This window comes from Dipteris shenzhenensis, chromosome 6 (genome assembly GCF_047967505.1).
Source record: "Dipteris shenzhenensis isolate YYH24624 ecotype China chromosome 6, Dip_SZ_1.0, whole genome shotgun sequence".
NCBI classification, from domain to species: Eukaryota; Viridiplantae; Streptophyta; class Polypodiopsida; order Gleicheniales; family Dipteridaceae; genus Dipteris; species Dipteris shenzhenensis.
The window spans coordinates 8,643,466-8,667,830 of record NC_141601.1 but is presented as its reverse complement, the minus strand read 5'-3'; the positions used below and the strand labels follow the sequence as shown (position 1 = coordinate 8,667,830).

The following is a 24,365-nucleotide window of genomic DNA, read 5'->3' as shown; positions in this document are numbered from 1 at the left end:
TTGTATGTGTGAGAGCATACTTTTATACTATGGTCTACACTCACTGTTGGGCGCTGATGACGTCAGTGGGGATGTCATAGTAGCTGGTCCTTGCTATGCGTGATGGAGTTTATGGTTTCAATCTTACGAGTGAGTATCTTGAGATTGAAACTGCACTATGTTGTGTTTTTAGAGGATGAGTTTGGGAATGTTCCTGGATTCATCTAGGTATATACCACCAAGGGTAATCAAGTGGGATAGTTCAAGCCCTGCACAGTCAGGTCGCGCCAGTTTGCACAAAAGATGTAACCCAGTTGAAAAATCTGATGTCTGAACACTCACCAGGTTTTGGTCGAGCATGAGGACTACCCAATCAAAGTCGGCCAAGGTCAGTCCAAGCTCAGCTAGGTATGAACCCCTTCATGGCAGGTACTAGCAACAGCCAATAGGTTTAGGAGGAGTGTGAAGGCCACGAAGTGGGCCCTATGGGCCCCAAACAGGCACCAGGTGTCCAAGGGAGAGACCCAGGTTTGAACCTTTTCATGGGATTTTGGACAAGAGCAGATCAGCCTTGTCTGACCAGGGGGTTGTTGCAGGGCCTCCCCGTCTGTTCTTGCATGTGTCACCCTTCTAGCAGCCCTAGGCAGCAAATGAAGGATAATGCAAGGCAAAAGGAGGGCAAACAAGGGTCAAACGCAGAAAGCAAAGAGGTAGTCAGTTCAGCAGCCTTTCCAGTATGAGTCAGTAAACACATGCTCCTTCTCAATAAAGGCAGATATCAGGTCAGTTCCGTTGGTGGGCAGATTTAGCACTGATCTTGTACTCGTTACAGAACTGCAGCAATAAAACAAATAAAATATCCGTGGTGGGGCCCTTCTGTGGGTTATTGGGACCCTCATGTACTGTGTTCAAGTGAATAAGTGTTCTATCTGCAATCTAACAAAAAGAGCCATAAGCTTTAACATGTAACATGAATTGCATGTGCAAGTGGAACAACAGCTTGGGCAGGATAGATACACCTAAAGGGCGATTTTCACACCAAGAAATTGGCCGAGTCATGGCCCCCTTCAACCAGCAGGCCCAGTAGGCCGCCGAATGAGCAGTGCCCAAGTTATAACCTAGCGGGGCAGCCCAAAAAAGGATTTATTAGGGTGATCAGCCTTTAGCTTGGTTGACTGGGAGTATAAGCCCTTCCCTGCCCCGCCCGCCCCCCCCCCCCTTCTTTTTCTGTCATCGTTGCCAGCAGCACTTCAGAAAGTCCTAAGTATCAGGGCAGCTGCCACTACACTTCAAAGAAAGCCATGGATTGACCAACTTTCTTAAGTGGCTGCTTACCAAATGATGTACTCGCCTTGCATCCAATCTCCACTTATGAACCATATAAACTGGTCTTTTTCTGGTATTAGACTATGTTTTGAACGAGTTTTTGCAAGTATGCCAATGCGTTCTCTCTGTACTCTTGAAATTTGTTTCACCAAGGTGCTCCCTTGATCTCAAATGCACAATAGCCCTAGAATGGGACTCTCTTTTGATTTTGAATGTTCAATAGATGTGGAATAGGACCATGAAAGTTTGCATGAACCTTTCTTAAAAATCGCTCCAGGCACGTTTGAAAGAAGTTCAAACAGACGTTCATTTGAGTTTAAGATGAGAAAGAAAGGCAATGTGTACCTTTACGGGATGCGCTAGTGTGTAGTCAGATCTCTGTACCTCTTGATATTGCCTTTAAGGGATGCGCTAGTGTGTTGTCAGAGCTCTGTACTTCTTGGGTAAGTCCAATGTTAAAGATGTACATTTTAGGTTAAATGAAATTAGTACTCTCGGTTGCAATAAACATAAGGAGGCTCGCTAAATAAACTTCTATTTCCATGCTCTTATACTCTTCAACCCCGTGAAAAGTGGGAATATTTATTTACCCCAAAGAAGGCATGCCACCACCCAACAAAAATGCCTTCTATTCTCTCCAAAGCGGGGCACTCTATATACCCCAAAGCAGTGCTAAGGTGAGAGAAGGCACACCACCACCCAACAAAAATGCCTTCTATTATCAATGCTGTGATATCTCCTTGATTTCTATCTCTAGTGAAGCACTTAAGATACACATAACGATCCACAAATGCAGGATCCACATGCTGAGCTTCAGCAAGATCATCATCCACAAAAAGTACGTTGAAGTCAAATGGTGTGAGAGAGCTGTAGAGCAAATATGCAAGAAGCAAGCGACCAATCCTTCCGTTGCCATTGTGGAAAGGATGAATAGTCTCGAACGTCATGAAGAAAGCTCCGGCAAGCATCAGCAAACTTGTGACAAAATTCTCCTCTGATAGGGTCTCCTTTGAATCGAAGACGTGACACACCAGATGATTTGTGTCCTGCACCAGTTGCTTGATAGCTTCGGGGATTTTGTGAGGACTCAGGTAGGATAACACATCTCCATCAAATGTCTGTGTCCATGCAGAGCATCTGCGAAACCTTCCTGCATCACTCCAATCTTGGGTGTTGTGGTACAAAGCCTCATGGAGCTGCTTGATGAAGGCAACATCAAGCTGTGGTGGATATACTGCATTGCACCTTTGGAGTGTAATCAGTGCCGCAGTGTGCAGGTCGAGGGTGGATTTAACCCTCATACAATTTTCAGGGCATGTTTTTGTGCTTACCTCTATGTCCTCAATGACTGCAAGAGCAGGGTCCTCTTCTTCATGTGAAGAAACTTGTTCCCTGCCGCTAATATTACTGCAAGCTGCTGTTGTATAAAGAGGTGTCTTCTTGTCAATGTGCGTGCTGCATTTGGAGAGGCATTCCTTTGTTAAGGCCCTCGCCTTGAATATTGGCCACAAAAACACAAACTCGGCAATGGTGTTTCCAAGGCACAAGCTCTTGATGCAAGCTGCTTGCTCGTGTGCTAGTTCTTTGAATATGTGGATGTGGTCGATGATGGCGAGGATGAGAGAGGAGGTACTGAGGGTTTCTTCTGTCGCTACTTTGGAAACTCCGAGATCTCGAAAGCCATTCACCTACTGCTGTGGAGAGATATGCTGCTCTCTGTGGTTTTTGTTTGATTGATCACAGAGGCTCCAATCCTGTCCTCTACCCTCGCATTGATTGGGGAGGACTAGCCGGCAATCCCGAACACGCACGGCGATTTGATTTGGGTGGATGTGTGTTAGCCTGCAACTGATGAAAGTCTTGAAGTTTCGCTTTGCTATCTGAGGACGAAAGCTCAAGAAACACATCTCATTGCTACAGAGGTCCAATACAAGAAAAGTAGGGAAGTGCATCGGAAAGAAGAGTGCTCCAAAAATTTGTGCAACTTTTTTCGCTAAGATATAATTAAATTGCCTAAAATTTTGGAGATTTTACAAAATTGTGAAAATATTTTTTGCACGTGGAAGTGAGAATGTTGCGGATCCATTGTATATAGTTTTATAGGTTTTTTGTGAACATTGGTGGGGACGCCTTTTGTAGCTGTGCCATAAACATCGACGACAACTGGCAGATAGGGGCCGGTCTGCTCTTTGGAATGTGCCTTTGATTCCCTTTTTCGTTTTCAACAAATCCTCTAGCTCATAGCAACTCAATTGTGAATAGCCACAAATTCTTAATGGCATTAATTGCAATAATGTATCTCAACAAAGTAGCAATTAATGGCTTGATGTTACTATATTACTTTTTGCATCAACCATTAGTTGCTACTTCCAAGAGGAAGCAGAAGAAGAAGTGCTTCTATTGTGACACGCCAGGTCATTTTGCGAAGGACTGCAGAAATAAGAAGGCGGATTAGAAAAACAAGAGGAAGGAGTCCGACTCAGATTCAGAGGGTGACACAAAAGCCAAAGCTAATGTGGTAATCGAAGAGTTGTTCTTGGTGACATCTCCATGTGTTACTGAGGTCAGATATGCCAACCTAGAAACCACAGTGATGATGTCTGACATTGAGATGTGGGTCGACGAGGAGTCAGATGCCTTTGTGAAGGTGAAGGACAGCATGGAGTGCTTGGTATCTTCTAGGTGCGTGGCTGCTGATACTGACACGAGGGTGGATTTCATGGAGTGCCCTGGGGTTTCATGTTTAGATGGATGCTGTACTTCAGAAGGGGACAGTACATGATTATATAGGCTATTGGTATGTGCCTCGATGAGGTGCATGGTTTGCTTTCAGAGCAAGCACACAGGCAGTACGACGATTTACGTGATGTTCTTCATTTGAGACTTTATAGCATGTTGTGGAGAGACTCTACTCTTCATTTGTCTCAAGTAATATGAGATTGGAAGGAATAGGCCTTCTTCAAAGGCAGAAGGGGAAGTGTGGGTGCTTCATCAAATCTCGGACATAGATTGCTGGAAGGTGATGGACAAGGTGTACTGAAGCCAGAGAGTACCTGCTTGAGAGCTCAGTGAGAGTTCGTGGTCCAGGTTATCTGGAGATACTCATTTGTTGCGGACCTTGCTAAAGGAAGGACGGGTTGAGACAAACCCTCAGAGCATGGTGCCTGGAAGATTCCAAGTTGTTCACTCAATTGGAAGATCATGGCGTCTAGATTGCTCGAGTTCTAAGGCGGGAACGTGATTGAGGGTGGTGGTGCCAGCATGTGCTACCAGAGATGGACCTGTGTAGTACTAGGATGGTATGCGCAAGCGGAACGAGACCCGTAGGAGCAGGAGCCATTGGATGAAAAGCCAGGAAAAGATTTCGGCACCAAAATGTTCCAGAGGACTACGACCAGGGAGTTACTGGAGCATCGTCATCGACGTGTTGGCATTGGGCCAAGATGTGTCGGTGAGAGGGGGTGTTGGAAAGGTCACCTCCCCATCTGTAACCCCCATATGAGGAGAGCATGGGGGAGGGAGACCTAGGGCAGGTGCCCAAGAGAAAAGAAAGAGAGGGGGCTGCCACATGGGCAGCATCTCACATCAAAGAAGAGAAAGCCATGGAACCGAGGAGGCAAAGATTGTGGGCAGATGTGTGCCCTGCCCTACAGCAGGTGGCGGGGCAGCACAAGATCCTGGCAGAGGCGCAAAACATGGCGGCTGTCTACAGGCAGGGACGCAAGCAGTACGGCAGCATGGTGGATCCATGGGCAGGGATATGACTTGCAAGAAGGTCCTGAAGGTGGCCCGGCAGCAGCACAGGAGTTGCAGGGAAGGGAGGGGTTGCAGTGGGCAGCACCCTGGCCTTATATAGGGCCAAGAAACTGGTGGGCCACATAGGCCAGCTCACAGCCCCATGCATAGAGGGGAGTGGGAGGGGGCTGGCATACAAAGCAAGGGAGGCTGGCCCCCCACTTCACGGCAAGCAGCACACAGCCCTAGAGATGTGCCCACAGCCCAATAAATAAGGGCATGTGGGGTCGGTTTTATGGTAGACTGGTCGGCCATATTAGGCAGGCCAGTCGGGCACTTCAAGGGGCCCTTTGGGCCTATAAAAGGAGGCATCCAGCCTCATGTCATGACAAGAGAAATCACTAATCTGTGATTAGTAGACATTAAAATATTGTAGTAAATTATACTTCAATGGTGTAACATGTATATGTATTTATATTGGACATCGACCGATTTGATATGGCGGTGGATCACATGACTAGTCGAGCAGGAGCCACTGCTTTAGACGGCATCAAATTTGGACATGTGACACTTATTCTATTAATAAAAATGTGCACACACGTGTCTAGGTCCTAGGGGCAATAGGAAGGGAAGGGTGCATTAAGGTGCATTGAATGGTAGATGCATGGGTCACAGGCTAAGGGTAGGTGTAAATGGGAAGATGGAACTTGAGTGATCTCAAGGGACATTAATGAAAGGGTATCACCCTTTCATTGTGAATCTCACGTAGCATTCTTCATTCACCTTGCATTCATCTGCCTTCTCTCACACACCTTGCATGTAGGTCCAAAATAGAAACAAGTACTCTCACGAGGGGCGCTCTTCCCCATTGGAGGGCCAATCGGCATTCAAATTCTGCAGGCATTGCCCACATTTGCATTCTCGAGAAGGCTGGTTCTTCACACCTCATTCGCCTCATTCTTCATATCCAGCAGGTCAGCCATCAGAGGAGCGGATAGGAGCAGCATACCTCTTCCCTTGGCCTACAATTAGGAGGTAAAGGAGTGCTGGAGGTGCAGCTGCAGACTTAGCTCACAAGGCTGAACCCTACGCTGCCTACCAGGGTAGCAAGGCGCTGAGATCTAGACAGAAAGTCTACTTATGCTCGAGGTGGAGCACGTGGGCTCGAGTCTAGAGGTAGCCGGTAGATAGGAGGAGGACCTTGTGGTAAGATCAGAGGACCACACCATTGGTGGAACTTTGGATCTATCTCTTTTGTATTGTGTCCATAGCTTTGGACGGAAATATATTATTTTGGTGGTTTCTATTTGTGGCTGGTTCATTGTCTATTGATGAGTTTGCACATCTATCTGATGCACATTAAGTTAAGAAGTTTGTGATTCCACACCCCACACTACACTGTGTGAGCTCATGGGCTATTCTATCAGTCTTCTGCTTTGCGTACCCTCTCTTGGTCAATTTCTAACATCCTTTGCATTCTCTAGTGGAGGAAGCATTGGTTTCCTATAAGCTGGGTAGACTCTAGAGGCATCCTTCCCAACCTTCTTAGTTTAGTACTCAACTAAAATAAGGAAAGACTCTGAAATGATTATCTACTTTAAAAGGATGTACTATCAATATAAAATCAAAATTTCCTAGGAGGATGGGATCTTTAGATTCCTTCTCATTTCCTTATGTATCTCGGGTCTCTGCCTTGTAACAGTATGTCAGCATCTCTTGGGAATTTTCTATGTAAAGTTTAAGGGTATTCCACTTTTGTGGATTCTTTCATGGGTGCCTTCAGATAATCATAATAGTTGTATCTGAAATTGAGATATGGTGAGAATGAAACCTAATTTAAAGTGGTAACTGATTCAGATAAAGATAATAAATGGTGATCTCTTGAAGCTCACTTATTGGAAGCTATAGACTTTCATGTATTCCTTGTTCAGCCACAATATCTTTCTGTCACCTTTGATAAAATATATTGCACACTTTTATGTCTTTCTTTTGGCATAGAAAACTTTTATATTGTTATCATGTTTGCAGGTTGCATTTTATGCAGAATTCAGGAGAGACTGGGTGGAGGCTCTAAAATTTTATGAGAGTGCCTACACGCTTTTGCAAGAGGTGCTTGCTTTCACCATAAAGCTAATCTTCTTCGTCTGATTACAATGGACAATCGATTTTTACAAGGGTCTTTGGTATGAGATACATATCGTTTATGAAGTGAAAAGCTTAAGAGGGCCGGTGGGATTTTGGCTTGGTATTCTATTCGTCAATACAATATGGCCACATCTTGCTGTGATAAGTCCCTTCTGAGGATAAACATTCTACATTGTGGATTTTTTGCATTTCTAATATCCAAGGGTATATGAGTTATATTCTTTTGTCTTTCTAGAAGTGGTGGTTCATAGACTCAAATGTTTGTTGTACTGTCATCTTCTTTTAATATTGAGATGAAATGACGGGTTTGATAATGAAGTTTTGTTTCATTTGCTCGTTACCGCCTTCCCTAAATTTTTTTAAGAGTGCATATATGCTTTTACAAGAGCTGTTTGCTTTCACCATGAAGATAAATCCTTTTATTTCTGAACACAATGGATTCGTGCTTAATGTTGAAATATTTACTCTTTGTTTATACAAAAGGTCTCATGATAGGAGAGATGGATTGTTGATGAAGTGAAAAGTTTAATGAAGTTGGGGGTGTGTTGCCTTATATTCTATATTTTAATACAACATAGCCATTGCTAGCTGTGATGAGTTTCTTATAGATTTTTTTGGTTTGTAAGGTCGAAGGATATATGAGCTATATTCTTTTGCTTTGCTAGAAAGTATGGTAGTTTATATGGCTTGATTATTGGTTGTACTCCCATGTTTCTTGAATGTTGAGATGAAATTACCCGTTTGCTTGTGCTCGGGTACCGATGCTTGCCCTCATAGATTTGCTGACTAAATACTTTTCTTTTCACTTTTGTTTCATTTGCTCCTTAAAGCTTCCTCCCCTTGACCTCTCTCTTGAGAGTGTCAGAGGAGAGACTTATCATCAGACCCCGTTTCTTGAGGACAGAGGAGTATCACATGCGTTGAGGATTGCAATTGGTTTGATGCGGGTTTCATCACATCAGCTGGGGATCGAGATAGGGAGAGCCACAAGCATACTTATAGAGTAACGGATCTACAGACTATGCACACTGGAGATAGTTGAGACACAGGAGCATTTCCTATGTGTTTGCCCAGCCTAACTATGAGATCCGAGGATGCTAGCATTGCCTCTTTCAGGTGGGACATGGCTTTGGCCCACTCTCTCGATTGATCCACTTCTATGATTAGGTTTGTATTAAACTTTATCTGATCGAGATGAGATGACACAGAGTTGCGCTACTACAATAGATCAAACAGCAGTATGCATTGACTGCACCATAGGGTGCCGAGATAGACCGGTCACAACGACATGTCACAGATTTCTATGCATTCTAGTCGGCAGTGGAGGATGAGGAGGCAACAGACATATGAGCTGCATGGATCAGTCGTGAGGGATAACATAGTACGATTGACAGAGTGCTACAGAGTCCGCGCAGGACACTGAGAGCGATCGGGGCACGCACGATCATGGTTTGACCCATCTCCGCCCTCGGTGGAGATCGCCCGAGATGAGGTGTCACCCTTGATATTGCTCTTTGGATACAGAGGGTGAGGAGACCATGCCCTCTGCCACCGCAGGAGACATCTTGACAGATGCAATTCTAGGATATCTTTGTAGCAACCGGTGAGCTACCACAGTACCGGGTTTTGGCTACTAAGCTTTTGTATCTCAGATTTTTTGTTTAGCACTCAGCAAGGGAGTTAGTGAGCCCTTTGCTTCAGCCCTTGTGGCTTGTATGAGTTTTCATTTTCATTTGCTGTACTTTGTCCCATAGGCCCCTGAGGCCTTCCGAGGACGCTGATCCGCTCAAGTCTTCCAACTCAAGTATATCTTCAGAATACCTGAACCATGAGCTCCCAATGAGTTCTCAAGCAAGTAATCTTCTGGCTTCAATACAATCTCTCACCTGTAGATGTTCCTATATCTGCTTCAATAAGTTCACCTTCCAGTAACTTGCATTCAAGATCTGAAGAAGCACTAACTGTTACGATTAAATTGTTATGCCTAAACTTTTCTCTTGTAAATCACGGGCATAGGCACACACAATATCCTCCCAGCCAACCTCGGTGGTTGCAAACTCAGAATACAAAAATTACGTGAAAGCTCCTGCTTGCAAAGTTCCACTGAGCCCTAATTTCCTAGATGGATCTAGTATGCCACATGTCCACGTTTGAGGGCATCTCCTCAATGCATCACTTATCCCTCTCTTGGGATATCATTGAATCATTTGCCCCTTGGCACATTTAATGCATTTAGACCCCTTAGCCTTAGTTCCACCTAGTCTTGTGCCATGTCACCCTCACCAATCACCTTGACCTTGATTCCCTTGTGATCATTTATGTGAAGCCCAAACAAATATAATACAAACATTGTTCCTTCAAAGGAAAAGGTCTACTGACCCTTCCGAGGTCATGTTGCCTCAACTTGAACGTAACATTTCTTTCCTCTTCAAGCATTAGCGTCCTCGATGATAAAGTTTGGGAACACTCTCCGTAATTGGTATACGGATTCCTAGGTAGCTTTTGATAGAGGTAAACCATGCCTTGCAACCAACACCGTGGGTATCTTCCGATTGCGTACTTGCATTGTTCCTCGGTCCAAGATTCTTGTTGGTTTGTGTCTTGCATTATCCTCTATCTCCTGAAACAAAACAACACCCTCGATTAGTGAGTCACCTGTATGCAAAAATTTCTTTAAACGAGAAACATGAAACACCAGGTACACCTTATAACCCTGTGGTAATTCTAATTTATAGGCTACCTTGCCTATTCTTTTTAGAATTAACCACGGCCCACAATATCGGGGTGATAACTTAGCACACTCTCCTGCAGTCAAAGACTTAGAGTGCGAAGGAACTCTGTCTGGATGATCCCTACTACTCATTCCCAACTCAGTCCTTAGTGTCTCAAACACAAACACTGCAGTCCAAAAATGACTGGTAAATTTGACATCCTTGTATGACACTATGGATTTGGGTAATCCATGCAAACGAAATATATGTTTAATAAACAAATCCGCCACTTGTGGGGTACTAATAGACTCTCTAGTTGGAATGAAGTGAGCCATTTTGGTAAGACGATCAACTATCACAAGGATAGAATCATATCCACCTTGTGTTGTAGGCAGCAGACCTACAATAAAGTCCATGGAAATGCTCTCTCACCTACCTAGTGGTATTTCCAAAGGTTGTAAAAGTTCGGTTGGCTTCATCCGCTTTGCCTTACTTGACACGAAAAATAATGTGTCACATATTCATGAATATGTTTTTTCAATTTCGGCCAAAAGAAATCTCGTTTCACGAGATCATACGTTTTCTCGACTCGTGGATATCCCGCACATGGGCTATCATGGCATTGTTGAATGACTCTCTGCATGAGATCATTTTGATTAGGTACTACTACCTTGCGATTTCTTTTCAGTATACCATCTCTGATGGTGTATCTTGCATAAGTTTGGCCTTTTTTTTGGATGCCAGGTCATCCTTTTCCCCGGGTTTGAATACATGAGCCTTAGGCCAAAGGCTCTAGACGAACTCGTCCATCTTTTGAGTTTCTCTAATCTCGGTCATTAGAGCACTCTCTAATACCGTGAAACTCATATTATGCATAATGCGTGACAACGCATCAGCAACTTTATTATCCTTCTCTCTTCGGTACCGAATCGTCAAGTTAAACTCCTGCATGAGTTCTACCCACCTAGCTTGGCGGCCTCTCAAGTTAGGTTGTTTACAAAAATGTTTCAGAGTATCATGATCAACATCAACATAAAACTCTGATCCATATAAATAATGTCTCCATGTTTTCAGAGCATAGACAACAGCATACAACTCTAATTCATGAGTTGGCCAATTTCGTTGAGAGGGAGAAAGCTTCTTGCTTTCAAAGGCTACTGGCCTTCTCTCTCGGAGGAGAACTGCTCCTACTGCAATGCCACTTGCATCGGTTTCAAGGAAAAACGGTTTCTAGGGATCAACTATTTTTAACACCGGTCCTGAGACCACAGCTTGTTTTATGGTGTTAAAACTCTCGTGTTGATTCTGTCCCCATATAACATGTACTTTATCTGAGGTCAGATCAGTCAATGGTGATACTATTTCGGAATATTCTTTGATATGCCTTCGATAAAATTGAACAAATCCTAAGAATGATCGCAAAAAAGCGGTCAAACTCTGAGGGATTGGCCAAGTCCGTATCGCAACCACTTTCTTGGGATCCATTTCTACCCCCTCAGGAGTAACAATGAATCCTAAATATTCAAGTCTTACCATACACAGTACAGTTTTCTTTTTATTTACATAAAGACTGGCTTTCCTCAAAGTATTGAACACTATTCTTAAGTGTTCGTGATGCTCAGCAATACTTTTGCTGAACACAAGAATACAAACTTCCCGATATACGAACGTAGTAATTCGTTCATAAGCATGACGAATGTAGCTGGAGCATTGGTAAGTTCAAATGGCATTACCAAAAACTCATAATGTCCAAACTTGCTTCTAAAAGCAGTTTATGCACATCCTCGGCTCTAATATGGATCTGATGGTAGCCACATTTAAGATCTATCTTACTGAAAATTACGGCCCCATGTAATACATCTAGCAAATCATCGATCCGAGCCATCGGATACCTGTGCTTAATAGTGATATTATTCAATGCTCTGTAATCTATACAGAGACGAAAAGTATCATCTTTCTTTTTTAAAATATCACTGGCGAAGCAAAAGGTGAGAAACTGGGTTGAATCTACCCCAGCTTGAGGTATTCTTCCAGTTGTCTTCGTACCTCCGCTTCTTCGATAAAACTTAACCTATAGGGAGGTCTATTTACAAGTTATGCCCCCGGGATTAGTTCAATCTTATGCTGAACATTCCGCTATGGAGGTAACCCATAAGGTAACTAATTTCTAAAACAATCAGAGAACTCCTCTGCTATTTGATCAGCCAACTTGACCATCTCTCCATTTTGGGCAACATCAGTGCTAGTTGAAGGACCATCAATCGGCTCTACCGATGCTGTACAAAGAAACAAAAACTCTTCTTGAGCTTTTCGAACTTCCATTACGGAAACTAACGGTCCTTGAGGTATATCTTTCTCACCTTGTAAGACATGCATTACATCATTCATCTTGAATTGATAAATGTGCTTTCTATGGCTGGATTCTTCCTAGAATGCCAAGCCTTACCCAAGGCTATGTTTGCGTGAGCAAGCTTTGTCATTTCAAAATCAAGCTTCTCAGTATAGTCCTGAATTCGAAGTTCCAACTGGGTAACCCTTTGGTCCCATACTTCAGTTGAACTTCCGTCTGCCATTCTGATTGTATATGCATAGTTAGATGGGCTAGTCTTTAATTTTAGCCTCTTTACAAGCTTGGAGTTAATTTTATTGCGCGTTGATGCTGAATCAAACAACACAATGACATCATGATTGGCTACTTGCTCTTTCATCTTAATTAACTCCATATCATTAAAGGCTGTATACTTCGTTGCTGCGAGCTTTGACAGGACGTTATTAGGTGCACTTGTTACTAGCTTAGCAACAGACACACATAACAAAACGGGTACTGACCTTTGAGAAGATCCCGCTAGCTGAATCTGCATCTGTTCTGCTCTGGGACTTCCCTCCATTTCCACGTCGCATTCTGAGATCACCATCTCAGCCATCCGACGATCTTTGTTTCGTGGACAATCTTTCCACTGATGAGGCTGAAGGCATCCAAAACACAAGCCTTCTCTCCTCGCTTTTTCTTTTTGCTTTGGGTTCAAAGAAGACTTTGACCAAGCCTGGGCTGCCATTACTGTTACTTTTCTTTTCATCCCAATGGTGGTACTTGGTTTAGGAGTCTCAACTGGCTTCGCCTGCTTGGCTTGACCACTAGGCTGTGAGGCACTCCCTTTGCTAATCCACTTCTTCTTAAACCCAGTTTTCTTCGGGTTCTCATACCGACTCCAAACTTGCACAAACCCACTTGGTCTGTTCCCTTTTGCATCCTCATAGTTCAGGGCTATGGCAATTGCTTCATCTAGTGTGTTCGCATACTTAGCCGGAACTTCCATCTTGATCCGATCATTCAGTCCAAAGATAAAATCTTTACTTGGATTGATTGAGGTAGACGTTCACAAACCTTCATTACACTTTCTCTGAACTTATCAGTGTATTTTGCCACTGATAAATTTCTCTGACGAAGGTTTCGATACTGGTCCCAAGCTCGAGATGCTTCGTCAAGAGGTAAGAAGTGCTTTCTAAATTCTTTTTTAAATCCCTCCCAAGTAGTGGATGCCATTCCATCTTTCTACTGTTTTATCCACCATCTATGTGTTGCCTCATTAAACATATGGGTGGCCTCGCGGATTTTCTTTATATCATTCCGGATTTCACAAATGGCGAAAGCCTCGTCCCATTTGTGTAACCAGGTCTCTATGATATCGGAACGGTCAGATATCCGACCAGAATACTTTTTTGGCCTATAATTGGCAATTTCGGGCTGTTTCAAGGTTGGTCGACCTGTTTTTTTGCTGTTTTCAGCTGGTTTTCAGCTCCAAAACTGGTTTGCCTCTCTCCTGGAGCAGATTTTCAACAAGGCAAATTGTTTTGTGCACCTTTGGAGCTGTTTGGAAGCAGGGCAACCTGTTTTTTGCGGGTGCTACTGATTTTCAGACGCAGCAGCTGTTTGGAAGGTTAGGCACACATTTCAATTGTTTTCCAAGACTATTTTGTTGTTTTGAAGTTGTTCCATTACTCTTGGAACTGTTTTGGGGCTTCTGGAGATCTTTCCTTGTTGTTTTCAACCAGTCTCAGGCAATATTGTGCAAGGACAGCCCATGGTTTGCACTTTCGGGTGCATTTTCAGTCCACTTAGTTAGGGAACTTGCTGTTTTTTTGCAAAACAATGATGAAAATCAGCATTTTGGGAGCTTTTATTCCATTGAGAACAATCCTCACTCTGCTAATCATCTCTGTTGGTGGTTCATTTGCTATATTTATGATTTTTGGTCCCGAATTCCAGACGATTGGTTGAACCATACAACCAAAAGTCACACCCACCCTTCATCGCACATCGGGCCAACTCTCGTCTTCACCCATCACTCGTTTACGTTCTTGAAAGGAATAGGGCTTTGCAATTGGCTATTAGTTCAGGACAGAGGTGCCTTTCATTTGGGTTTATGCCTTGTTGAGCCAAGCGCTTTTGAGAGAGAATTCTGAGATTGGGGCACATATTCCAACACGGGATTTTTCTAGCAGATTTGAGGTGCATCCTCAAGCCTAGTACATGCTTTGGCAGTGATTTCTTTTGCTTGAAAAGGGTCTTCGCAACACATGAACTTTGCTGAGATTTCTTTGCCTCTTTTTGTTTGCTCAAATGGCACAACAAAATCCGAATGATGTCTTTCAGTTCTTGCCCAGGAGGATCGGTTGGATGGCACCAACTATCCTCTTTGATTTGCAATTTGTTGGTTCACTTGGTTGCCAAGGGCGTCTGGGATTATGTTATAGGTGATGAGAGGCCCGTCCTAGTTTGATAGCACTAGGTACTTCTCCACAGCAGGGGGTTTCATGGTGGTGGTGCAGGTCATTGGCAACAGGGCAACAAGCTGCCCTAGTTGGGCAAGCATCTGCAGGTATTGCTCCCGAGCAAAGGAGGTGGGATACACGTAATGCTCAAGCCTTGTCTTTGATTTCACTGAATATCAAGAGGTTTATTGTCCTTCGTATCAGGTCTTTGCTAGACTACTAAAGATGCCTGAGATATTTTAGAAAATATGTATCAAGCTCGTAATGAGGCGAGAGTCTCATATTTGCGTAGAGAGCTTGAAAGCGTGCACATTGATGAGGGTGACTCTATGCAGGAATATGTCACCAGGATCCAAGATTTGTGAGAGCGACTCCTGAACATTGATGAAGTCATTTGAGCTTGTCACCTCAATTTTTAAGAGTTGGTAGCACTCTTATTGCAGGAGAAGTAGACGCGAAAGAATATGGCTTCACGCTATCGTAATGGGAGGCATGCTGTTTCAGCAAAGGATAAGGGCGTTCAACCAAGTCATGCCTGCAGGCAGTGGTTTTGGACATGAACATGCGGGTGGGAAAGATAAAAAGGATGCCTCAATGCCTTTCAAGAGAGGCAAGTGCCATTATTGCAAAAAGCTTGGTGATCACATCTGTGAATGTCCCAAGAGGTTTGCAAAAGAGAAGAAGAAAGAGTCTGGTAGGCAATTCCAGGCTCAGCTCATCATGCAGGTTCCGACGGTACTTTTGCTCATTTTGTTGAGCATGATTAGGCCTTCTTTACTTGCAGCTATGATGTTTCTTTTTGGAGTCACGCATTTTCAGCATGAATGAGATGGCTGATACATGGTACTTTGATGCGGTGCTTCCGCCGTATCACCTCACATAAATCTCTCTTTGATAGGTTACCTAGTGCACCAGTTGACAAGTCAATTTCTTGTGCCAACGATTCTTCTTATCCAGTTAAAGGGATTGGAGAACTTTTACTCACAGTCATGGATGGGTCAGATATTTGCTTCTATGATGTTTTCTACGTCCCTAGATTAATAAGAACTTACTTTTTGTCTCTTCTTCCGGTTGAAGAGTATCTATGAGAATGATCAATGTGCAGTCTGTGACAGGGAGAGACTATGCCTTGGTTTTCACCGGTACATTATTTCATGGGTTATTTCAGCTTGATGCATGTGGGAAAAGAACATGTTCACCTTTTGTGGCTTCTACCCCTGCCACCCAGGATGCAGAATAATGGCATGCCAGGTATGGGCATGTAAATTATGGCTGCCTTATGTTATTGCAGAAGCTTAATATTGTTGATGCATTGCCTCATTTGGAGACCCCTCCAAATAAAATATGTGAGGGCTGTATTTTGGGTTAAATGCATCGTTTTTCCTTTCCCAAGGATGGTGTAGTCCGGGGGCTACACGTAAATTACAGCTCGTCCATATTGATGTTTGTGGACCCATGCACACTCCATCTCATGGAGGTCATCTTTATAATGTTACATCCATAGATGACTTCACATGTTTTACCTTAGTCTTTGCTTTTAAGAAAAAGTTGGAAGTTTGCAATGTGTTCACACACTTTGTTGCCTTGGTTGAAAATCAATCTGAATGTTAATTGTAGACCCTCCATTCAGGTGAGGGGGGGAATATCTATCCAAGGCATTGCAACATTTTTTGTTGTTGAGAAGGGCATTACATGTGAGTTTATGGTGAGGTATACTCCTTAACAGAATGGGAAGGGTGAAAGGAAGAAACGGTCACTTAAGGAGATGGGAAGATGATGCTAAAAGCAAAAGGGTTACCACATAAATTTTGGATGGAAGTCATTATGTGCTCGAATCATATTTGGAACAGGTGTCTCACGAAGGCTCTTAAGGTCATGACATCTTATCAAGCATGGTTTGGTCATAAGCCTGTTTCTTGGGAAGAAATTGATGATGCTGTTGCACGTGATGGTATAGCAGCACAGGAAGCAAGATCAGTATCCCATTGGCTGCTCCGCACTCTTGAGGATGGCAAGCTTGCTGCACCATGTCATAGCCATACAAGGAATGGCACTAGAGACATTGATGATTCCCATTTCTGAGTCTACTTTGCTCAGCAACATACTTGAGGCAGATGAGCCTGACAGTTTTGATGATGCATGAGACAATGTGCATTGGATGTAGACAATGTAAGTGGAGATTGACTACATTAAGAAAAATCACACTTTGGAGTTGGTGGACTTGCCTGCCGGCGGTAAGAAGGCAGTTGGCACGGAGCGGGTGTACAAGCTCAAAAGAATATCATATGGTTCCATAGATAGGTACAAAGCTCATCTCGTGGCAAAGGGCTATGCACATCAGAAAGACATAGATTATGATGTTCATTCGAGCTTGAGCTTTGACCATGTTGTCCTTACACAACTGGAGAATAGCTGCCATATGGATCCAATCATCAATAGCTTGTTGATTGGTCATAGACTCATAAAAAACAGTAGATGGAATATGCACCTTGTAGCCATACAAAGCCTCAAAAGGGCTCATCCCAATAGGAGAATGTTTTGGTGCTGTTATAGCACAATTCAGCCAGATGCAGCCATTTTTCCCATGTGGACTGAGCATCAAAACAGTAATGCCTGAGATACTCTTCTAGCCACCTATTAACTCTCTCTGTTTGTCCATCAGTTTGGGGATGGTAGGCTGTGCTTGGAGAAAGACGAGTACCCATAGCTGTGAATAATTGCTGCCAAAACTGTCCCATAAATTTTGCATCGCGATCACTTGCTATGTCTTGTGGCATGCCATGTAATTTAAACACTTGCTCCATAAACCGAGCAGCCACCATAGATGCTGAATATTGTGTCTTAGTGGGAATGTAGTGTGCTTGCTTAGTTAGTCTGTCCACCACCACAAATATACTATTCCATCCCTTTGCTGTGACAGGTAAGCTTGTTATGAAGTCTATAGTAATATGGGACCATTTACCCTCAGGAATGGGCAAGGGCTGCAATAGTCCTGCTAGTCTGAGATTTAAGTCCCTGTTTTGTTGGCATGGCTTGCAACACTGGACAAATCTGTAAACATCTCTTCATAGCCCCTTCCATATGAAACTCTGCCTAACTTTGTCATATGTTTTGTACAGCCCTATGTGACTCGCCATTGGAGAAGAGTGCATCTCCTGTAAAACCAGTAGCTTGTAGGCTGAATTTTCCACGAGAAAATTTTTCCCTTTATACCACAGCAAATGTGTAGCTTGAAGTTGGGATGGTCATCACAAGAGTTTTGTAGGTCCTGAAATATGACTGCGGCTTCATTATCTGAAAGATACTCCTCTTGTATACTATGGATCCATTCTTTATAGACCTCTGAAATGGAACTCAAAGTACATGTCCACATTCTTGAAAGTGAATCAGCCACAATATTCTCCTTCCCTGCCTTATATTCAATCTCAAAATCATAACTTTGAACTTTGGAAAGCCATCTCTTTTGCTTTGGGGAAAGACTAGCTTGGGACAGGAAATATTTGAGGGTCCTATGGTCTGTCCTTACCTTGAAATGACTCCCATAAACATAGTGGTGCCACTTTTCTATCGCATGGATATAGCCACCATCTCTTGGGCATAGATGTGGTAAGATAACTCCTTGTCATCCAACTTCCTGCTCTCAAAAGCAATTACTCCATGAGGCTGCTTTACGACAGCACCAACTCCTCTCCCACTAGCATTAGTTTCAATATTGAAGGGAAGAGAGAAGTCTGGGCATACCAAAATAGGAGCTGAAGATAGGGCAAGCTTCAAGTGCTGGAAACTCTTTTCTGCCTCAAGAGCCCATCTAAAAGAATCCTTCTTTAGCAAGTCTGTAAGAGGTGCAGCTATCTTTGCAAAATGCTTTATAAACCTTCTATAGAATGAAGCAACACCAAGAAATCCTCGAAGCTGAGTCACATTGTCTGCTGAGGCCACTCCACAATGCATCTCACTTTATTAGGGTCCACCTTTATCCCATTGCTGCCCACAATATTACCCAAATACTCCACCTCAGTAGCCATAAAGGTACACTTGCTCATCTTGGCAAGAGTTGATGGAATCTGAGAACTTCCAGAATCTGTTTCACATATGCAAGGTGGTCCTCCTTGGATTTGCTGTAGATAAGTATGTCATCAAAGAATACCAAGGCATATTTATAAATGTATGGCTGTTAGTATCTTATTCATCAAGGCTTGAAAGGTAGCTGGGGCATTAGTGAGCCCAAATGGCATCACCTTAAATTGATACAACCCCCTTTCAGTTCTGAAAGCTGTCTTTGGCTCATCTCCTTCCCTCATCCTAATTTGATGGTACCCAGATCTTAAGTCAATCTTGGTGAAGAACTTTGCCCCCTTTAATTCATCCAATAGGTCATCTATTCTAGAATAGGGAACCTGTTCTTTATAGTAATTTTATTGAGATCCCTATAATCAATGCATAACCTGTAAGACCCATCCTTCTTCTTCACCAATAGGACAAGAGATGCAAATGGAGATTGGCTGTGTGAAATAAAGTCCCTGTCCAATAACTCTTGGACCTGCCTAGCAACCTCCTCCCTCTCCACCTTAGACAACTTGTAAGGAGCCTTATTGACTGGTTTAGAACCAGCTTCAAGATTAATGGCATGATCAATGTCTCTTTTGGGTGGAAGGTGATGTGGCAAGTCAGCAAATACATTTGAGTACTGCTGTAACAGTTCCTGCATATCACGATCTTCAACCAAGAATTCATTGGAACCCTCAGACTTGGAAAAATGGATAGCATATATGGCACACATGTTTCTGAGATCCCTTTCCAATTTCCTGGAAGATGATAGCCAGTTTAGGTGCTTCATAGCCCTTCAAATATATCTCCTTACCTTTATGGGAAAATCTCATAAACCTTGTGAAGAATCAGCCTTCTCAAGAATGCAAATGTGTGCAATGCATGCAAAATTTGAATGCCGATTGGCCCTCCAATGGGGAAGAGCGCCCTCGTGAGAGTACTTGTTTCTATTTTGGACCTACATTCAAGGTGTGTGTGAGAGATGGCGGATGAATGCAAGGTGAATGAAGAAATGCTACGTGAGATTCACAATGAAAGGGTGCTACCCTTTCATTAATGTCCCTTGAGATCACTCAAGTTCCATCTTCCCATTTACACCTACCCTTAGCCTATGACCCATGCATCTACCATTCAATGCACCTTAATGCACCCTTCCCTTCCTATTGCCCCTAGGACCTAGACACGTGTGTGCACATTTTATTAATAGAATAAGTATCACATGTCCAAATTCGATGCCGTTTGAAGCAGTGGCTCCAACTCGACTAGTCCTATCTACTAAGATGATCCACCGCCATAACAAATCGGTCGGTGTCCATCATAAATACAAATACATGTTACACCATTGGTGTATAATATATAATAATGTTTTAATGTCTACTAATCACGGATTAGTGATTTCTCTTGTCATGACACTCCCTCCTGCTTGAATGGGCAGAAGTCCTCTTCTGGATCCTCTCTTGTCTCTTTCTCTTACGTACGCTTCTCTTTTACTTCTGCATTTGCATCTCCTCTTCATAATCTGCAAATAGTCTTCTCTTAGTAGCACATGATCTCTTCTGAATCAAAACTTAAATCCCATCTTCAAGTTCTGATTCCTCTTGATGCTGAATATTGAAAATGTAGAAGTACCACTGCAGTGCCTCTTCAATATCTCTTCATACTCAGAATTCTCTTTTGAATACCAAGCTGTTGAAATCTGTTTATAGTAACCTGCTCAATAAGCTGAAACATATTCTCAACAAAGTGGTCAGTATTCAAAAGATGTTCTCTCACCCCAAATGTGTTATTGAGCTAGGTAGAACTTGGCCATAGTTGATTTTGCAATGGAACTACTTAGTCTATAGAAACTATAGACCTTCAATCTCTTTTTCCAACTCTTCTGTTTCAATCCTATTCATCCTATTAGACGCTCTATACAGAGGAGAAAAAAATTTATTCTCTGTCCATACTCTACAATGAATATGCCTACTCTCTATTCAAATCACACATCCATACACTAGTGTTGGCTGAATGGATAGTATTTACTCTTGGTTCTATGTTCACTGTAGAGACTTGGGATGAGGAGGTAGAAGCCTCACCCTCTTGCTTGGATGCTTTGCCTTTCCCTTTTACAGAATTGGTTTTGGCAATTTTGGCTAATAGAGTAGGACATTTATGCCATGGATGCCCTGGCTTATGTTTCTTACGTCCGAAACATTTGCCCTTCTTAATTAACTTTTTCTTCTCATCATCAGTCATGGAAGGAAACGGTATTCATCCAGGACGTGATTGGCTTCTAACATTTTGTACAATAGCTTTCGTCCGCTAACATTTTGTTTCTTACGTCCGCTAACATTTACCCTCCTTAATTAACTTTTTCTTCTCATCATCAGTCATGGAAGAAAACGGTATCCATCCAGGACGTGATTGTTTACGAGGATTCAATTTCCTCTTAGCAATCTCAGCCAATTTAGTGAGTTCTTTCAAGGTGGTTGGGTTGAACATTTCAACCTCATACCTCACTTTTGGGGTTAGGGCCGCTTCTTCCTTCTATCATCCTCGCTCTTCTCAGGTAACTCTAAAGAGAGTTTCTAGAACCTAGCTGTAAATTCAGCGTTACTCTCGTTATCAAATTGCTTGAACCTTTCCCAGCAGAAGGTCAATTCTTCTTCATGCCTTGGAGGCATGAAAGTGGCCTTAAGATGCTTTACAAATTTGGACCATTGAAGAATAGGCTCTTTTCCCGTTTGTGATAAAGACCATCACATCAAAAAGCATCCTTCTATAGATGCAGTGTGGCAAGAGCAAGCTTCTCGTGGTCGGTCTTATCTTGATGGGCAAAATATAGCTCAAAATGGTGAATCCAATTGAGGATTTTATTTGCCTCTCTTGCTCCATCATACTTTGGGAATTCTATTTTCTCTCGGGTTTGGAATTTGGCTCTCTTCGAGGGGGTACCTAAATCTTCATCCCCAAAATTCAGTACTCTCTTAGTCCCAAATTTTGTCATACTGTACTGTTCAATTATATGGCTAAGTTGAGAAACCAGCTTATCAATGGGAGACTCCTCTCTCCCTCTTGCACTTGGATTATAATCCACGTGTACGGGATTTTGAGTTAAAGGCGTAATTGAGCACCTTGCTCTTGGATGAACTCGTTTCTCTCTTCATTTCTGAAGGAAAACTCCCTATCAAGAGATTCTTGAAGGAGAGATGAAGGTAATTCTATACGTGGGTTATCATACTCAATATGTGGTAACTCTCATCTACATTATCCTCTTCAGGAGGAGGTGATGGTGTTCTCTCCCTATCTCCTTCTGGTAGTGGAGGAAAAAGGACAAGCTCATTGTTAAATATCCCTTCTCGTTCCATCCTTTCCTTTTAGTAATACAAGAGAAAAAATGACTTGCTGTAATTTCAGAAAAGGGGTTTATTTTACAGCAAAAGTCAAGTGTTGTAGAGTTGATAGTACTTATCCGACTCCCGCTTCGCTTGTGTCGAAAAACCACATCAAATGACCTCTTCTTGCTTCTCTTTTAGCCTTTCTTCCTTGTTTTTATGCTGTAAACTGGTACACTCCGTTTGGGCTACTTGTTTTGAGCGGATTGGTGCCCTAGATACTGTTATAGGGGGTACTTGGTGGGTGGATCCCCTTAAAATCTTGTTCCGATCCGACTTTCCGTTAGGGAGAACAGGGGGGGTCTCTTTTTCCCACGATTTAAGGGTTTTAAGGGTCTATTCGCCCCGCGGGAGGGGGGGTGGGGGAGGTTCACCCCGTTGGGACACCCCTCCTCCATCTGTTGGGCATTTGCAGCCACATGTGCAGCCAAATATTCAGCCTGATATGCCTCTGATTGATCAGGACCATTTGCACAGAGCTCTTGACCGAGAAAGAACTGAAACCCAGCAGCCCAAAAAGGTCCCCCGTTGGCTCCTTGACACATTAAAAGACAGCTAACAAGATACTCCCCTGCCAGCCCATACTAGAGCAGCTGTCCGGAAAGAGCATGCTAGTTTTGTTGCTTATGCCTTGGTTGCTACAGCATGCAATGAAGAGCCATTATGTCATCAAGATGCCTTTCAAAATGATTATTGGTTGAAGGCTATGCAAGCAGAATTGGATTCTATCCATCAGAATAACACTTGGGAGTTGTGAGATTTACCTTCTGGGAAGAATGCAATTGGAACTAAGTGGGTTTATAAAATTAAACAGAGACCAGAAAATTCAGAGAAATCCCTTACCTCAGACCCTCCAAAATCCAAGGTTTGCAACGATAAAAAATATCTTCCTCCAAAACTCGCACCTTTGCTTGCAGCTTTTTGTGGCGACCCTTCCAATCCCCCGTTGCAGCCAAGCTTCTCCTGGCCTGTTTGGCTGTTGGAATTAAGGAAGCTGTGAGTACTCCCACTGTCAACCAATATGTGGACGGATCGGCCGGTAATTGTCCTTGAAGCCTAAGTGTATGGGCATTATGAGACCCCATAAATGCCTCTGGAGAGATGCTGCAAGCAACAGATTGGGTATCCCACCATCATCCACACAAGGGTTCCCATCTGATTCTCTGTGCACCTCAAGTGATCATCAATTACTTCAACCCTCCATTGATGGCATTTACTTGAATATTCTGATTGCAAATCACCATCAGTCATGGCATTAGAAACAATACACCTGCCTAGGTCGAATGGAAAAGTGGGTTCACGTTTGGAATCGTGAGAAACATCATTGTCTCCATGATCATCACCTACACAGTCATGGGATTCAACCTCTGCAGTAGTGTCTTCATAAGAAGGGTCATCATCAAGCTCTAATATCATACTCAGTTTGGCACCTGATTTGGCCTTACACACATTCTTATGGTCTGGAGTCCATTTCCCTCCACATAAGTAGCATAAATTCTTCTTCTTTCTGTCCTCTATAATAGCCTGTGACAATTGCTTGACCACTCTATCCTTCCTGTCCTTGGGGTCCTCCTTATAACTAGGTGTAGTAGAGGTATTCATATCTCCTAACCTGAGAGATTTCGCCTTGCCCCCATTGCTGCCATAAACAGTACGGTATCTTGGGATAGGAATGGATGCTGTAGTAGGTGGTACTTGCTTGGGAACCAATGGAAAATTGCTCTTGTTGATAGGCCTACTGTCCATGTGTCCAATGCCCAATCCTTTCTCCTTTAAGCTGTACTTAGGTTCAAAAAGTTCTGCCAAACATATTGCTTCCTCGAGAGTAATAGGTTTGAGGGCTGTCACATCAGCAGCAATGCTTGGATGAAGTCCATAGATGAACATGAGCAGCCTACTTCTCTCATCAATACCATGAACGAACAAGGACAATTTCCAAAACTGTTTAATATAGTTCCTCATAGAACCTTGCTGAGGTAAGTCATACCATTGGCAAACAAGCTTATCTCTAGCAATAGATGATACAAATGTCTGAAACATCTGCTCCTTGAATTCGTCCCAAGAATGAAAAGATTCCTCCACCAAGAATGAGCATAATCCTCCATGTGTAGGGCTGCAAATCTGATTTTTCTTTGATCACTTCTAGGATAGAGCAGGAAATAGTCTTCCATCTTGCTCAACCATTCCTCCAGTTCATTAGGAGTGCAGGTATCCCCCTTGCACTTTGATAAAATAGTCTTATCCTTGATATCCTTGTCCTGTTGAGAAAGAC

At 43.0% G+C, this 24,365-nt stretch overlaps 1 protein-coding gene across 1 annotated transcript in view; it reads left to right on the top strand.

Moving 5' to 3' along the window:
* LOC147900737 (trafficking protein particle complex subunit-like protein) overlaps positions 1–24,365 on the top strand; it is an 81,582-nt gene that overhangs the window by 47,874 nt on the left and 9,343 nt on the right. Inside the window, exon 5 of the mRNA XM_087375528.1 lies at positions 7,069–7,149. Within this exon, the coding sequence (XP_087231654.1) occupies positions 7,069–7,149 (81 nt within the window). The remainder of the gene's footprint in view (positions 1–7,068; positions 7,150–24,365) is intronic.